The following is an 18418-nucleotide window of genomic DNA, read 5'->3' as shown; positions in this document are numbered from 1 at the left end:
TTGGAATCCCCTAACTTTACAGTCTCCCCACAGAGAGTTATAAACACCTTGAAGAAAAAAAGTGATATTCCCTTTTGTTTCATCAGGCATCAAAGCAACAAATGCAAAATGGAGTCGAGGAAGCAGATTAAAGTTGCGCATATTGTCCGTCATTTATAACAGCCAACTCTTTCAGTTGCTGATTTCATTTAACTTGAATGCTCTTATTTTGAGGGCAATTCCTGCCATTGTAAGTTTTGACCAGATTTTAGCTAATTTAGGGCTACAACGAGGAATTGTACTCATAAACAAATAATCTACTGGTTAGTCTTCCTCAGTGATTTGATTAAACTATCACGCTTCATATGTATATATATATATATATATATATATATATATATATATATATATATATGTGTATATATATATATATATACACACATATATATACACGTGTGTGTGTGGTGTGTATTAGACACAAGCTGATATCAGCTCGTATTGGGTCGTATATTGGTTTCTTTCTATTGTCATTTGCTCCAGATACGCTACTACAAGTGTTAACATATGTAGCATATACTGCTACATGTAGCTACATGCTACCTGCTAACATCAGGGAAACATATAATTTTGGTTGCCGTTGTTATTCATTTCTTCCCGATTTTGGATCACATTCCTGCTGGAACATGTTGTGTTTATAAGTTTTTATTAGTGAGCTCTCATGATAGAAAGTACCACTTTTTACTGCTACAGTTATTGTCCAGTTATTGTTCAGTACTTCTAAGAGAGAAAATCACACACACCTCACATTTATGAATCTGGCACTAGTGAATGTTTAGCAAATGTGCTTGATAGATAATTTAAAAGATTGATTACCAGAAGTTTTGTTTAGTTTTTTTGTCAACAGATCAACACAGCTGACTAGTTGTTTAAGAACTCCATATTGTAGATGAAGTGAAAATTAATTCTGATGCTTTATTTAATGATATGACTTATGTCTATGAATTTTAGATTACTGTAGGTCCTTGAGTTTGATTTAATATGCATTGTCTTTTTGTGTCAGGAATTAAATTATTTGAAACGAATATCTTCAGAGGAAATTGCATAAATATTTGAAAAACTACAACAGGAACATTTTTTGTGGCTTGTCTCTGAGAAAGCACAATGTCTAAAATGTATTTTTTGTATGTGCCTGCCTTTTTGTGTGTTTTTTCGACAGCTTCCACACATGCCTCACATCAGTGAGTGTCTAATGAAAAGAAGTCTAAAGCCCACCGACTTGAGAGATATGACACTGGGACAGCTCCAGGTTATAGTCAATGACCTGCACTCCCAGATCGAGAGTGAGTTGACCACAAATATGCAGACAGTACAGTACATACACACGTACACAGAGTCACTGGCCTCTACTTTCATTTGCAGAAATGAGCAAGAAAACAAATGGGGAAAAACATGCACATGCATACTGACCCCTACCCTTTCCAGTGGATGTGAAAGTACATGTATATATGTTAGTCAGTTCAAAGAACTGTACCAGTCAACAGTTTCCCCTGAGCATTTACTGTCACAGCACCATACAGATCATTGATCCTGCTACTCGGGAATGAATAATCTCTCATCTAACATTAAACAGCTCCAGAAATCCCCAATGAGTCCAAAATCATGAGCTACTTTTAACTTACAAAGCAGACTTTCCCCACAAAATCTCTTTTGTGAGTGCTTCATATTTTTGCCAAAGCTGAAAGAACAATAGCTGAAACATGTGATATGAGAACAACCACTGATTTGTGGTCTGATGGTCAGTGCTCATTATGTTTTTGTTTGCTTTGTAGGGTCATTTTATGAACCCGTAACGGGGAGATTTTAGGCAGACACATACTTTACAGTATATCATGTAGATTTATGAATATGTGTTATCATCAGCTGTGGTTACGCAGTATCAAAAGTACTAAATATGATGTGGACAAATTCCTGTTTTGTCATAGTGATACTGATACATCTGTAGCCTGGCATGATTTTTTATAATATTCCTCATATTATCTCTAGGTCTGAATGAGGAGCTTGTACAGTTGCTGCTGATTCGGGATGAACTACACATGGAGCAAGATGCCATGCTGGTTGACATAGAGGACCTCACCAGGTGATGAGACACTTATAGACACTAGTCTATATTTTACTTATTGCAAAGAAGTCTTGTAACAAAGACCAAAACCAACCTATATAAACCGAATCACTGTGACGTCACGCCATCAGCAATACTCACATCTGGATAGACAACCAGCAATTGCTTATAGGTGAAAATATGATAAATCGTCAAAGTTGTTTATTTCTGTCAACATTTTCAATCATAACTTTAATGTTAAACATACCTCGTTAAACACGATGGCCCAACCTGTCTGTCATTAATGCTGTGCTTGTTTCATGTACTGTGTTGCTTTGCTTGCGTCTTTAATAAACCAAATCTACCTGGAAGTTAAGCAATCTACTGCTTTGGACAGAGGCTGCAGCAAAGCATATTTTAGCCACCTTAAAAAGACCCTCCTAAAAAGAAAGTAATGCTTTCTCCATTTTACATTACACACATACCAATTCAGGCATTGGATAACCAGCAATTCCTGTTTTCTAAGTGAACTGAATGTCTGGTGGCTTTGAGATAACAACCCTATTGGAAATCTTTTTTAGGTAGGTCTTTTTTAGGAGGCCAGAAACTGATAAACTGAAGCGCCATTTGCTTCATTATATGTACATGACACAGGGGTATTCTACCTGGTATTTAAACAAGCATTGTTATTTGGTCTATACTTTCTAATATTCCTAACCCGTATGTGGCTTACAGAACCAAGCCCATTAGTTCTTATTCAAGATGTGAATATTTAAAAATAAGTACCAAATGTATAGCCTAGTTACACTTTTTCCCAAGGAGGTTGTCGTTGGACAATGTAGTTTTTCCAGGAGTAATCCACCAACTTATGAAGTTACTAAAAGTTACTAAAATATAAAACTAGGAATAATTCATATAGCAGACACAGAGCTATATTTTTCATTTGTTTTTTTTATTCCACACATTTCACTTCCACATCGAAACCTTATGCCTACAATACCCATAATGCAACTCAGAGATTAGGGTGCATTATGCTACCAGCAGCTGATGTAGCTTTGATTTGCTAAAGACATCTGGTAATTGCAACTCCACATCCTCATATTTATTTAAGTCAAAATTCATAGTCTTTAGACCCAAGTGACATCACTTGAGGCAGCTGAGCTCACTCGGGAATCACAAAAAAACTTCATAGTAATAGTACTAAAACCCAAGCAGACATTTATATGTGAGTTCCCTTGACCAAATATTACTCAAAAAGGAGTAAATAGTGCATTTGTTAGTGCCAGCTTTTAGATTTATTTTGTGAGTGGGCAGTTAGAGCAGCAGGACGGTGGATTTGTGTCTTTTCGAGGGATTTGTTCACAATAACAAAAATACAGCATATGACCAGACTTTTCCTTGAAGTGAGTGCATGTTCCTTTTCTCTTTGCAGGCATGCTGAGAGCCAGCAGAAACATTTGGCTGAGAGGACCCTATCCAAATAAGATGCCCGTCCTTGCTCCTTCCTGCTCCCCTCTGCCAAGCTAAGCTCCTGCTCCAAACCAGACTTTTCCCTTTTGGCCATTCCACCTCTCCCCTTGTCAATCCGAATCCTGCCCGCTTGTCCCACGTATTTTGCTCCTCGCTGCTTCCCCTTTTCCCCATGTCTACCTTCCTGTCCAACCCACTGACTCCAGTGGTAGCAGGAGCACAGAAGAAGGCCACCCTCTTTCATTTGCTTCTGTGGTTTTCTCCCAGCGTTACGGATGAAGGAGCTATTCCTGCTTCCTGGGAGAAGAGGAAACTGATTGTGTGTTGTCATGGATTCTGTCCCCAGCTTCCTGTGCAGTGATCGGCCTTGCTTTGCTATTGTTTCTTTTGAACTTTCTACATTCGCCACTAAATTATAACTGTCAAATGCAAAAATTGTGGGAAAAAATAAAATAATAGTAAAAAAATTAGTAGAAAGTCAGTCATGAGAAAAAAGAAACAGCATTGTATAAAAAACAGATGGAAACTAACTTCTTCAGACCATTTTAAGTTGGACAGTAATTTTAAAGTATTCAAAGTCAACCTGTTTTTATTCTGCACAAATGGTAGTTTTCAACTGAGAAATGTTTATTTGAAGGTGCTAAAAGAGTGTAAAGGAAACATGCCTGCCTTGTAGTGGAGTCGTAGCTTTGGTAATACGTTCACTCTAATTGCTCTTCAACATTTTGTGAATGTTGATTTTCTGACACGAGTCATTTTAAATGAATAAGTGTGTTAATATCGTTTTCATCCTACTGTAATCAGAAACTTTATTTGAGGGAAGAAATGTTTATGTACAGATATGTAAAATAAAGAATAAACTTTGTTTCATATATGTTGGTTTGTTGTGCAATATGTTGAATTGTGTGGCTGCATGTTGCTGCGAGTCACTTGAATTAATTTGCTCTTTGAAATGAGCTTCCTCTTTCTAATGAGCATAGGAAGTGTAATCAGTGGTCGCAACTGCAACAACAATATAAAGCATCACCACATTACACATAGCATGACTCAGTTCCCTCTGTTTCGTTCTGGCCTTATCATGAGAGTTTGTCTCTCACTCTTTCATCTGGGTTGGTATAAGTGCTCTTAAAGGGATTCCATTTAGTTTTGGATAGCCCCTTCAAAGTCATAATTGGGAATTTTTCTTTCACACTGAAAATGACAGTTTGTGGACTTAATATATGATTAATGGTCAGTTGTGGTTCAAGGTATACATGCACAGAAACGAGCAGTTAAGTTTAGTAATGAATGTTATCATGTAAAATATGATTACTATATCCCCTCCACCCCAGTTTCTCTATTTGAAGTTTTGAAAATTAAGCAAGACATAGGCCAGGAAACTCTTGTCAACCCCTCAGAAACCACTGCAGTTTCAGAAAGTGCACTTCCTTTAGTATGTCAAACTCAACAAGTAGATGAAAGGTGTTGTACTGGAGGAAGTAAAGAGAGCATGAAGCCATGTTTAATGTGTTAAAGAGAATTTCTCTTGCGCATTTTAAGCTTAATGCAATTCCCAAGACAGGGCCCATTTTTGAGAAATGCAGTATGATGTTACTGGCCTTTTTTTTGACATGCTACACTATGATGTGTCTCTACCATCTATCATATGCGATTTTCAGATGTTTCTTTGACATGTAAGAATTTTAGAATTTTCGACATGCTATATTATGACTTTTTTTTGCCTATTTTTTGACATTCTACACTATGAAGTTTCTCTACAAGCTATGATATGCAGTTTTCAACCATTTTTAAAATAAATGATAAACAAAATATGACATAGTCCAAAACAAGGCTGAAATCCAGATATTATAACATATTGAGAAACTTCATAATAGTTGAAAAGTATTGCAGTATGGCAAAAAATGTCTCAAAAATGTTCCAAAAACAGCTGAAACTGTTGAAATTACCATAAAATAGTGTGCCGAGAAACACCATAGCATAAAATGTTGCAAAGATGGCCAAAAACACAATAATATGGCATGTCGAAAAATGACTCAAAAAGCAATACTATAGTGTAGCAAAAAATGGCAAAAAAAAGACATTTCCCAAAAACCTGAAAAGACTTCAAACGGCATAGAAAAGCATGCCAAGACACGCCATAGCATAGAATGTTGCAAAAAAAACAACAACACCATAATAATGCATGTCAAAAAGATGGCAGAAAAGGCAAGGCGAGTGTGGCTATAAATGTCAAAATATGACGTCCCAAAAACAGCTGAAAACACCTCAAAAAATGGATAAAATACCATGCCAAGACACGCCATACCTTAGAATGTTGCAAAAAGAAGGCCAACCACCATAATAATGCATGTCAAGAAAATGACAAAAAAGGCAAGACTATAGCAGGGCTAAAAATGTCAAATTATGACATGTCCATGAAAAAAAACTTGGTCATTTTTTTGACATGCCAAAATATGGTGTTCTTGGCTCTTTTTGCAACTTTCTTTGCTATGACGTGTCTTGGCACGATATTCCAAGCTTTTTCCAGCTTTTTTAAACAATTTTTGGGACATGTCAAATTTCGACATTTTTGACTTTCTATAGTCTTGCATTTTTGGTCATTTTTTTCGACATGCTAGATTATGGTGTTTTTGGCTATTTTTTGCAACTTTCTATGCTATTCTATGTCTTGCATTTTTGGTCATTTTTTTGACATGCCAAAACATGGTGTTCTTGGCTCTTTGTGCAACTTTCATCGCTATGGCGTGTCTTGGTAGGTTATTCTAAGCTGTTTCCAGCTGTTTTCAACAGTTTTTGGGACGTCTCAAATTTTGACATTTTTGCCTTACTATTGTTTTGCATTTCTGGTGATTTTTTCGACATGCCAAATTATGGTGTTTTTTGCTCTTTTAGCAACTTTCTATGCTATGGTATGTCTTGGCAGGCTATTCTAAGCTGTTTCAAGCTGTTAGAAACACTTTTTGGGACGTGTGAAATTTGGACATTTTTGCCTTACTATAGTCTTGCATTTTTGGTCATTTTTTTTGACATGCCAAAATATGGTGTTCTTGGCTCTTTGTGCAACTTTCTATGCTATGGCATGTCTTGGCAGGTTATTCTAAGCTGTTTCCAGCTGATAGAAACACTTTTTGGGACGTGTGAAATTTTGACATTTTTGCCTTACTATAGTCTTGCATTTTTGGTCACTTTTTAACATGCCCATTAATTGTGGTTTTTTCCTCTCTTTGCAGCTTTCTATGCTATGGTGTGTCTTGGCAGGGTATTCTAAGCTGTTTCCAGCCATTTTAAACAGTTTTTCTGGACGTGTGATATTTTGACATTTTTGCCTTACTATAGTCTTGCATTTTTGGTCATTTTTTTTGACATGCCAAAATATGGTGTTCTTGGCTCTTTGTGCAACTTTCTATGCTATGGCATGTCTTGGCAGGTTATTATTAAGCTGTTTCCAGCTGTGATAGAAACACTTTTTGGGACGTGTGAAATTTTGACATTTTTGCCTTACTATAGTCTTGCATTTTTGGTCATTTTTTTTTAACATGCCCATTAATTGTGGTTTTTCCTCTCTTTGCAGCTTTCTATGCTATGGTGTGTCTTGGCAGGGTATTCTAAGCATTTTCCAGCCATTTTAAACAGTTTTCTGGACGTGTGATATTTTGACATTTTTGCATTACTACAGTCTTGCATTTTTAGTCATTTTTTTTGACATGCCAAAATATGATGTTTTGGCTCTTTGTGCAACTTTCTTTGCTATGGCGTCTCTTGGAAGGCTATTCTAAGCATTTTTCCAGCCATTTTAAACAGTTTTTCAGAAGTATATAGTCTTATTTTGACATTTTTCAACATGCCAAAAAATGGTGTTTTTGGCTCTTTTTGCAACTTTCTATGCCGTGGAGTGTTTTGGCAGGGTATTCTAAGCTGTTTCTAACAGTTTTCAATAGTTTTTGGGACGTGTCAAATTTTGACATTTTTGCCTTACTATAGTCTTGCATTTTTGGTCATTTTTTCGACTTGCCAAATAATGGCCTTTTTGGCTTTTTTTGCAACTTTCTATGCTATGGCGTGTCTTGACAGGCTATTCTAAGGTGTTTCCAGCTACTTTCAACGGGTTTTAGAAATTGTCAAATTTTGACATTTTTGCCTTACTATAGTCTTGCATATTCGGTAATTTTTCAACATGCCAAATAATGGTGTTTTTGGCTCTTTTTGCAACTTTCTATGCCGTGGAGTGTTTTGGCAGGCTATTCTAAGCTGTTTCCAGCAGTTTTCAATAGTTTTTGGGACGTGTCAAATTTTGACATTTTTGCCTTACTATAGTCTTGCATTTTTGGTCATTTTTTTTCGACTTCCAAATAATGGTGTTTTTGGCTTTTTTTGCAACTTTCTATGCTATGGAGTGTTTTGGCAGGGTATTCTAAGCGGTTTCCAACAGTTTTCAATAGTTTTTGGGACGTGTCAAATTTTGACATTTTTGCCTTACTATAGTCTTGCATTTTTGGTCATTTTTTCGACTTGCCAAATAATGGCCTTTTTGGCTTTTTTTGCAACTTTCTGTGCTATGGAGTGTTTTGGCAGGCTATTCTAAGCATTTTCCAGCAACTTTCAACGGGTTTTAGGACATGTCAAATTTTGACATTTTTGCCTTACTATAGTCTTGCATATTCGGTAATTTTTTCAACATGCCAAATAATGGTGTTTTTGGCTCTTTTTGCAACTTTCTATGCCGTGGAGTGTTTTGGCAGGGTATTCTAAGCTGTTTCTAACAGTTTTCAATAGTTTTTGGGACGTGTCAAATTTTGACATTTTTGCCTTACTATAGTCTTGCATTTTTGGTCATTTTTTCGACTTGCCAAATAATGGCCTTTTTGGCTTTTTTTGCAACTTTCTATGCTATGGCGTGTCTTGACAGGCTATTCTAAGGTGTTTCCAGCTACTTTCAACGGGTTTTAGAAATTGTCAAATTTTGACATTTTTGCCTTACTATAGTCTTGCATATTCTGTAATTTTTCAACATGCCAAATAATGGTGTTTTTGGCTCTTTTTGCAACTTTCTATGCCGTGGAGTGTTTTGGCAGGCTATTCTAAGCTGTTTCCAGCAGTTTTCAATAGTTTTTGGACGTGTCAAATTTTGACATTTTTGCCTTACTATAGTCTTGCATTTTTGGTCATTTTTTTCGACTTGCCAAATAATGGTGTTTTTGGCTTTTTTTTGCAACTTTCTATGCTATGGAGTGTTTTGGCAGGGTATTCTAAGCGGTTTCCAACAGTTTTCAATACTTTTTGGGACGTGTCAAATTTGACATTTTTGCCTTACTATAGTCTTGCATTTTTGGTCATTTTTTCGACTTGCCAAATAATGGCCTTTTTGGCTTTTTTTTGCAACTTTCTGTGCTATGGAGTGTTTTGGCAGGCTATTCTAAGCATTTTCCAGCTACTTTCAACGGGTTTTTAGGACATGTCAAATTTTGACATTTTTGCCTTACTATAGTCTTGCATTTTTTGCTATTTTTTCGACTTGCCAAATAATGATCTATTTGGTTCTTTTTGCAACTTTCTATGCTATGGAGTGTTTTGCAAGGTATTCTAAGCGGTTTCCAACAGTTTTCAATAGTTTTTGGGACGTGTCAAAAATTTTGACATTTTTGCCTTACTATAGTCTTGCATTTTTGGTCATTTTTTCGACTTGCCAAATAATGGTGTTTTTGGCTCTTTTTGCAACTTTCTATGCTATGGAGTGTTTTGGCAAGGTATTCTAAGCGGTTTCCAACAGTTTTCAATAGTTTTTGGGACATGTCAAATTTTGACATTTTTGCCTTACTTTGTCTTGCATTTTTGGTCATTTTTCGACTTGCCAAATAACGGTGTTTTTGGCTTTTTTTTGCAACTTTCTATGCTATGGAGTGTTTTGGCAGGCCATTCTAAGCTTTTTCCAACAGTTTCCAATAGTTTTTGGGACATGTCAAATTTTGACATTGTTGCCGTACTATAGTCTTGCATTTTTGGTCATTTTTTCGACTTGCCAAATAATGATCTTTTTGGCTGTTTTTGCAACTTTCTATGCTATGGAGTGTTTTGGCAGGCTATTCTAAGGTGTTTCCAGCTATTTTCAATGGTTTTTGGGACGTGTGAAATTTTGGCATTCGTGCCTTACTATAGTCTTGCATTTCTGGTCACTTTTTTGACATGCAAAATTAGGGTGTTTTTGGCTATTTTTGCAACTTTCTATGCTATGGCGTGTCTTGGCAGGTTATTCTATGCTGTTTCCACTTGTTTTTAACGGTTTTTGGGACGTAGTCAAATTTTGACATTTTTGCCTTAATATAGTCTTGCAGTTTTGGTCATTTCTTTTGGTGTAGCATAGAAAGTTGCCAAAACAGCCAAAAAGACAATAATTTGCTATGTCGAAAAAAACTATTGGAAACTGGTGGAAAAAAGCTTAGAATGGCCTGCCAAAACACTCCATAGCATAGAAAGTTGCAAAAAGAGCCAAAAACACCATTATTTGGCAAGTCGAAAAATGACCAAAAATGCAAGACTATAGTAAGGCAAAAATGTCAAAATTGACACGTCCCAAAAACTATTGGAAACTGTTTGGAAAAAGCTTAGAATGGCCTGCCAAAACACTCCATAGCATAGAAAGTTGCAAAAAGAGCCAAAAACACCATTATTTGGCAAGTCGAAAAAAATGACCAAAAATGCAAGACTATAGTAAGGCAAAAATGTCAAAATTTGACATGTCCCAAAAACGATTGGAAACTGTTGGAAAAAGCTTAGAATGGCCTGCCAAAACACTCCATAGCATAGAAAGTTTAAAAAGAGCCAAAAACACCATTATTTGGCAAGTCGAAAAAATGATGACCAAAAATGCAAGACTATAGTAAGGCAAAAATGTCAAAATTTGACAAGTCCAAAAACCGTTGAAAGTAGCTGGAAACACCTTAGAATAGCCTTCCAAAACACTCCATAGCATAGAAAGTTGCAAAAAAAAAGCCAAAAAGGCCATTATTTGGCATTTGAAAAAATGACCAAAAATGCAAGACTATAGTAAGGCAAAAAATGTCAAAATTTGACACGTCCCAAAAACTATTGAAAACTGCTGGAAACAGCTTAGAATAGCCTGCCAAAACACTCCATAGCATAGAAAGTTGCAAAAAGAGCCAAAAACACCATTATTTGGCATGTTGAAAAAATGACCAAAAATGCAAGACTATAGTAAGGCAAAAATGTCAAAATTTGACACGTCCCAAAAACTATTGAAAACTGCTGGAAACAGCTTAGAATAGCCTGCCAAAACACTCCACTGCATAGAAAGTTGCAAAAAGAGCCAAAAACCCCATTATTTGGCATGTCGAAAAAAAAAAATGACCAAAAATGCAAGACTATAGTAAGGCAAAAATGTCAAAATTTGACAATTTCCAAAAACCCATTGAAAGTAGCTGGAAACACCTTAGAATAGCCTGTCAAGACACGCCATAGCATAGAAAGTTGCAAAAAGAACCAAAAACACCATTATTTGGCAAGTCGAAAAAATGACCAAAAATGCAAGACTATAGTAAGGCAAAAATGTCAAAATTTGACACGTTCCCAAAAACTATTGGAAACTACTGGAAACAGCTTAGAATAGCCTGCCAAAACACTCCACTGCATAGAAAGTTGCAAAAAGAGCCAAAAAAACACCATTAATTTGGCATGTGAAAAAATGACCAAAAATGCAAGACTATAGTAAGGCAAAAATGTCAAAATTTGACAATTCCCAAAAACCCGTTGAAAACAGTTGCTGGAAACAGCTTAGAATAGCCTGCCAAAACACTGCCATAGCATAGAAAGTTGCAAAAAGAGCCAAAAACACCATTATTTGGCATGTGAAAAAAATGACCAAAAATGCAAGACTATAGTAAGGCAAAAATGTCAAAATTTGACATGTCCAAAACCCGTTTGAAAGTTGGAAACACCTTAGAATAGCCTGTCAAGACACGCCATAGCATAGAAAGTTGCAAAAAGAGCCAAAAACACCATTATTTGGCAATGTCGAAAAAAATGACCAAAAATGCAAGACTATAGTAAGGCAAAAATGTCAAAATTTGACAAGTCCTAAAACCCGTTGAAAGTAGCTGGAAACACCTTAGAATAGCCTTCCCAAAACACGCCATAGCATAGAAAGTTGCAAAAAAAGCCAAAAAGGCCATTATTTTGGCATGTCGAAAAAAATGACCAAAAATGCAAGACTATAGTAAGGCAAAAATGTCAAAATTTGACACGTCCCAAAAAAATTATTGAAAACTGCTGGAAACAGCTTAGAATAGCCTGCCAAAACACTCCATAGCATAGAAAGTTGCAAAAAGACCCAAAAACACCATTATTTGGCATGTTCAAAAAAATGACCAAAAATGCAAGACTATAGTAAGGCAAAAATGTCAAAATTTGACACGTCCCAAAAAAACTATTGAAAACTGCTGGAAACAGCTTAGAATAGCCTGCCAAAAACACTCCATGCATAGAAAGTTGCAAAAAGAGCCAAAAACCCCATTATTTGGCATGTTGAAAAAAATGACCAAAAATGCAAGACTATAGTAAGGCAAAAATGTCAAAATTTGACACGTCCCAAAAACTATTGAAAAACTGCTGGAAACAGCTTAGAATAGCCTGCCAAAACACTCCATAGCATAGAAAGTTGCAAAAAGAGCCAAAAACCCCATTATTTGGCATGTTGAAAAAATGACCAAAAATGCAAGACTATAGTAAGGCAAAAATGTCAAAATTTGACACGTCCCAAAAACTATTGAAAACTGTTGGAAACGCTTAGAATACCTTGCCAAAACACTCCATAGCATAGAAAGTTGCAAAAAGAACCAAAAAGATCATAATTTGGCAAGTCGAAAAAATGACCAAAAATGCAAGACTATAGTAAGGCAAAAATGTCAAAATTTGACATGTCTAAAAAAACCGTTGAAAAAGCTGCTGGAAAATGCTTAGAATAGCCTGCCAAAACACTCCATAGCACAGAAAGTTGCAAAAAAAGCCAAAAACATCATAATTTGGCATGTCGAAAAAATGACCAAAAATGCAAGACTATAGTAAGGCAAAAATGTCAAAATTTGACACGTCCCAAAAACTATTGAAAACTGTTGGAAACAGCTTAGAATAGCCTGCCAAGACACTCCATAGCATAGAAAGTTGCAAAAAGAGCCAAAAAGACCATTATTTGGCAATGTCGAAAAATGACCAAAAATGCAAGACTACAGTAAGGCAAAAATGTCAAAATTTGACACGTCCCAAAAACTATTGGAAACTGTTGGAAAAAGCTTAGAATAGCCTGCCAAAACACTCCGCGGCATAGGAAGTTGCAAACAGAGCCAAAAACACCATTATTTGGCATGTTGAAAAAATTACCGAAAATGTAAGAGTATAGTAAGGCAAAAATGTCAAAATTTCACACGTCCCAACAATTATTGAAAACTCTTGGAAACATCTTAGAATAGCCTGCCAAGACACGCCATAGCATAAAAAGTTGCAAAAAGAGCCAAAGACACCATTAATTGGCATGTCGAAAAAATCACCAAAAATGCAAGACTGTAGTAAGGCAAAAATTTCAAAATTTGACACGTCCCAAAAACCATTGAAAACAGGTGGAAACACCTTAGAATAGCCCACCAAGACACGCCAGAACATAGAAAGTTGCAAAAATAGCCAAAAACACCATTGTTTTGCAAGTCGAAAAAATCACCAAAAATGCAAGACTATAGTAAGGCCAAAATGTCAAAATACCAAAAACCGTTAAAAACAAGTGGAAACAGCTTAGAATAGCCTGCCAAGACATGCCATAGCATAGAAAGTTTCAAAACGAGCCAAAAACACCATGATTGTCATTTTGAAAAAATGACCAAATATGCAAGACTATAGTAAGGCAAAAATGTCAAAATTTCACACGTCCCAAAAAATGTTGAAAACAGCTGGAAACAGCGTACCAACACTGAACATGCTCCATTATCAGCATGCATCATCAGATCATTGATAACCCTAAGAAGAACAGTTTCCACCATATGGCAGTGATGGAAACCATACTGAAATTTGTCTAAAATGTCATACTTATCCAAGACAGATGTGAGCTGGTTAGCAAACACTTTCTCTAAGAGCTTAGAAATAAAAGGCAGCTTGGATATGGGCCTGTAGTTCTCAGAGAGAGAGGAGAGGGCAGTCAAGATTTGATTTTTTTTAGAAGTGATTGAACAGCAGCCTGTTTGAAATAGGATGGAACCAGACCAGATGTTAAGGAGTATTGATTATAGATAGCAAAAATGGGCCAACTAAGTCAAGAACCTTTTTTATGCAAAGGAGTGGGCATGATGTCAAGGAATGCACTGCAGGATGTTTTCATGCCACCTATAATTTTTGTCAACTCTTGTAGAGTGACAGTGGAAAAATGTCATGACATTGTATATCATGACTTTGTAATGGCAAAGAATTGATTGATTGATTGATTGATTGATTGATTGACTGATTGATTGAACTTTATTATTGTGTCATGTATTAACAATAATCCCAGCCTAAACAGGTTTACAAGACACCATTATTAAAACAAAGAGGCCAGAAACCAAAGTAGGCACATAATAATATACTAACGAAACAAACCATCCTGTCATTTCTTGTAGGCTTTATAATGGAATTATAAAGTCATACTATGGTATGTCATGGAAAAACTACTCTAACATGTCAAACAATAGTATTGGATTATTGTGTATTGGTATAGTATTAGACTTATATGGAATCATACTATAGTATGTCATAAAAATGTCATAGTATGTAGTATGTAGTAATCCAATGAAATGGTCGACATATATGGAATTTTATTTCATAAAAAAAGTCATTAAAAAGTCATACTATACCATACCATGAAGATATCAAACTATAATATTTCTTTGAAAGTAAAAGTATAGTGTCATAAAAAGCCATAGTGTAGTAAGTCATAAAAGTAATAGTATAATATGTAACATCAAAAGTCATAGTATAGTATGTCATAAATGGAGTAAAAGTACAGTATGACAGATAAAGTCATATATATAAAATGTCAGAAAAACTTTATATCATTGCATTTCATAAAAATGTAATTAAAAAGTCAAAGTATAGTCTGTCAGAAAAAAAAAAGCCAAAGTTTAGTATGTCATAAAAAGTCATTGTGTACTATGCCATAAAATGTCATAGTATTAGACATAGTAAGTGTAAAAAGGGCATGATATCATATGTCTTTTGAAAGTCATAGTATATCATGTCATTATAAATTTCATTTAAAGGATATAGTATAGTATGTTATAAAAAGTCATAGTCAAAGTCATGAGTCATATGTGCCAAAAAAAAAACTCATTTATGAGTTATAGTGTAGTTTGTGTGTAAAAAAAATGCTTAGGTTTAATATTTCATGTAAAATGTCATTTAAAAGTCATAGTATACTTTTTCATTTAAAAAAATCATAGTATGATATGTAGTTAAAGAGTCTGATTATAATGTGTTATAAAAAAAAATGCTTTATAGTATATCATTATAGTAGTGGTCACCCATCATCATCTGTGTAAAAGGGGCTGCACCAAACAACAATCATCTTATCATACCAAGAGCTCTTTATGCACTGTCTGTTTCCAACAATACCTGGGTTTACTCACACTTTCATTTAGCTAAAGCCCCTGAGTGTTGAGTATTTATCAATTTACCATGCCTTCGTGTAATTAGCCAAAGTATGAATGACTCCTCTACCAGGTTAACTTGTCCCACAGAGCTGACATCACCAGCACACAGTGCTGCACAGAAATTCCAGTGATATCATTGTTACACTGTTGCATAAGAAACTCTGTCTGGTCTGAAGCATAATGTAGATTTGAGGTGGAATATTTTTTCATATATGTATATTGTTTGTATTTGTTTTGCAGATGTAAAGATTGAAGATCCTGCTGCTGACAGGAGCAGATGCTCATCATCATATACCCTACCTATAATTAATGTTGCTGTTGTTCATCACAGCTACTTCCTTCAAATCTACACTAATCGTTCATTTTAGCAATTTAATCTATTTTTCCTTTGGACAAACGCAAAAGAAGTGATCTAAACAGTTAGTAGTATCCACCCATGCGGAGTTCATCTATTATAAGGCCACTTTTACTGTAAGGAGTCGTTATTCGATTCACTTTACACATGCAGTTGTTTTGTATCTAAATTTAAACACAGTTGCATCACACTTTGAGATGCTTTCTCTCATTACATGATACAAACAATGCGGCTTCCCGTTTTTCGCTCAACCAAACAACGAGGAAATTACACCGGTATGACGTTTTGGTTTTCTTTTTGCTGGCCGGCAGAGGGAATTCCCCAACCATGCATATAAAAACAATCAGATAAGGAGGCAGCAACACAGTGCTACTGATTTACTACACGCGATCTGAGATATCTACCAAATCAGACAGATGGCAGTCTTTCATCAAAGGGTTCATTTCTGTAAGTCAGCGAGCCCCATTTTTCCTCGTGTTTTTTTTTTTTCTTGAGATGCATCTCTTTTGTAAACCCATAAGACGCATGTGTTGATGTTTATTATTCTCTTGCCACACAGACTTCGCCAGCTGTGTGCTGCTGATGACTTTGAGCTGGCACACATCCACAGGACTCCCGGTGCGCTCGGTGCGCTCTCTGAGCGCAGAGAAATGCGGAGAGTGCTCGTCACTTTTCAAGAGCCTCCTGGTGAATATCAAAGGGGTTCTTGACAATGTGAGTACAATTCATTGTACGATGTTTACCTTGTAATATTGCATTTGATGCCTTTTTTTTCCCTTTTCTTTACACTGTCGTAACCTCTGTAGTTCAATAATATTTAATACCCTTATTTTTGCATTGCAGCATGATTCGTGCTATGGCATCGCACCTAATCTAATGGAGGTGAGGAATACAGTTGAGACAGTACAGGCCTGCGCACCCAATCTGACTCAGGTGACACTTGTTATTTTATCAGATATGATAAGAACAAACTATTGTTAATGTTTAATTTGAATGTATTTTTTTGCGTAAAAGAAATACCAATCGAAATTATTACTTTTTGCATAATTTTACATTTCCAGAAGAATAAAAAGCATCATAATGTCAGCACAGCTTTTATTAACTTTTACTTGGTCTGTTGGATAAGGTCTAAAAATGCTTGATTAGTTGGCTAAAACAAATTGTTCATATTTAATTTATGTTCATTTTTTTCATCCCACAGACCTCAGGCTGCATGATGCAAAGAAATTCATCCTTCAGTGAGGTAGATTACTCTTTTTAATGTTTTTCAAGCATACTGTCAGTTTAAAAAAAGTTATACATTTCTTTAGTTTTGGTTTTTTACTTAAACTCAACATGTTTTAATCTGCTACTCTGCACATCATAATTGGGATTGTTTTTTATTTCAAATCTGTATTGCATTTTCTAATAAAGCAGAGTTATGGGTAATTTTTCTTGTTGTGACAGAGGGAATGTCTGGGGAACATAATGAAGGACTTGGCCCACTACGCTGCTGCAATTCAGTCCTACGTCAACTCCTCAATGAGAAGTTCCAAGGAAGCTGAACTACTGAATTCAACTCTGGGAATAATACAGAGGCTGAGGAAGGTGTGTTTGCAGAGTCAGGATTGCAAAACAGAAAGAGAGAGAGAGAGAGAGAGAGAAAGAGAGAGAGATAAATCTCCTGGGAAATAACATTTGAAAGCTGGCTAACAAAATCTTTGTTTAAACAGGACTGTTCCCTGAAGCCGAATGAAGAGGATGACTCCTCAGAGGTACTTTTCTATCCCTTCTTTTTTGTTTGCTCTCTTACATTTTAAGAGAAACACTGATATAAAATATATCCTTGTAAAGATTTCTCGAGGACATGCAGGGAACTTTTTGTGTATGTGGAACTGGAAGGTCATTAATTTGCATTCATGCTGTCCTTTAGGAGGGTGCTGCCCAAATGTGGGGAACTGACACCTATGATAACAGGCAGAAGATGTGTAAGATGATGAGGGGCTTCCAAGTCCGAACCATCACCATCAACCGAGCTATGGGCTACATCTCCTCAGGAGACCACATGAAGTGAACATCCTGCAACCTAATCATCATCACCATCAATCCATGTAAAACCACCTTATCTGTACTCCTGTATCTGAACAAGCCTTTCTGATCATTCACTACCATTACAATTACTCGCCAAGTAGTGCTTCATACTGCACATGCTGCAAAACCGGCATAAGCTAAGCTAAGATTAGCAGTGCAGGCCATGTTGGCCCATTTACTTGTATGAATGTATTCCAATATTTGGGGCAATGTATCTATTTATTTGAGATCTATTTATTACATCTATTTATTGATTTCGTTATTTATTTGATGCCCTGTGTTGTTAATAATTGTCATTTATAATAAATTATTTTCTTGGTATCAAATGCTAAAGTGGAAGTGATTTAATTGAACTGAAACTGGGTGCCAGGGGGATTTTTTGGGAGGGAAGCCAAGTGAGACAAAACCTTTAATCTATTTGCTTTTTAGGGGGTGGGGGGCAGAAATGAGTATGTTGCAGCTTCTACGTGCGTAACGAATGATATATTAGAGAACCCAGTATAATTTTACCTGGACTTACACACGCCTGTTTTCTAACCGACACTTTGAACACCGACACACGCTCTTTCTCTCTCCCTCCCTCAGTCACTCACTCGCACACGTAAATTGTCCTCTTGAGGTGACTTGACTTAAACATCTTATTAAGTTACTGAACCGCCCACTCGAATGCAAAACTGGCCGCTTAATGCCCAGTGCAGAGTTGATAGTGAAAAAAAATCAAAAAAAGTGTGCATTTTCCTCACCCTATTTGAAGAGGAACGCCATTCTCGT

At 36.0% G+C, this 18418-nt stretch overlaps 2 protein-coding genes across 2 annotated transcripts in view; both read left to right on the top strand.

Annotated features, from left to right (window-relative positions):
* The window catches only part of schip1 (schwannomin interacting protein 1), a 270451-nt gene extending 266032 nt beyond the window's left edge, over positions 1-4419 (top strand). The window contains 3 exon segments of the mRNA XM_042486621.1: positions 1196-1319; positions 2023-2116; positions 3510-4419. Of these exon segments, the coding sequence (XP_042342555.1) occupies positions 1196-1319; positions 2023-2116; positions 3510-3561 (270 nt within the window). The 3' untranslated portion in view covers positions 3562-4419.
* Positions 4420-16112: 11693 nt separating this feature from the next.
* il12a (interleukin 12a) lies at positions 16113-17772 on the top strand. The gene is made up of 6 exons (XM_042487432.1): positions 16113-16291; positions 16421-16510; positions 16779-16820; positions 17024-17164; positions 17290-17331; positions 17490-17772. Exons 1-6 carry the CDS (start codon positions 16160-16162, stop codon positions 17628-17630), a joined length of 588 nt encoding a protein of 195 aa, XP_042343366.1. The 5' UTR covers positions 16113-16159; the 3' UTR covers positions 17631-17772.
* The last annotated feature ends 646 nt before the right edge of the window (positions 17773-18418 follow it).

The sequence above is a fragment of the Plectropomus leopardus genome, chromosome 5, assembly GCF_008729295.1.
Source record: "Plectropomus leopardus isolate mb chromosome 5, YSFRI_Pleo_2.0, whole genome shotgun sequence".
Lineage (NCBI taxonomy): Eukaryota > Metazoa > Chordata > Actinopteri > Perciformes > Serranidae > Plectropomus > Plectropomus leopardus.
The sequence above is the reverse complement of the archived record's forward strand: the minus strand, read 5'-3'. Positions and strand labels throughout refer to the sequence as shown.

Bases quoted from the DNA above. Each gene is read 5' to 3' on its own strand.
- il12a (XM_042487432.1), top strand. From the start codon at position 16,160: ATGACTTTGAGCTGGCACACATCCACAGGACTCCCGGTGCGCTCGGTG. The intron at 16,292-16,420 runs GTGAGTACAATT...TTTGCATTGCAG, and splicing joins TCAAAGGGGTTCTTGACAAT to CATGATTCGTGCTATGGCAT. The intron at 17,165-17,289 runs GTGTGTTTGCAG...TTGTTTAAACAG, and splicing joins TAATACAGAGGCTGAGGAAG to GACTGTTCCCTGAAGCCGAA.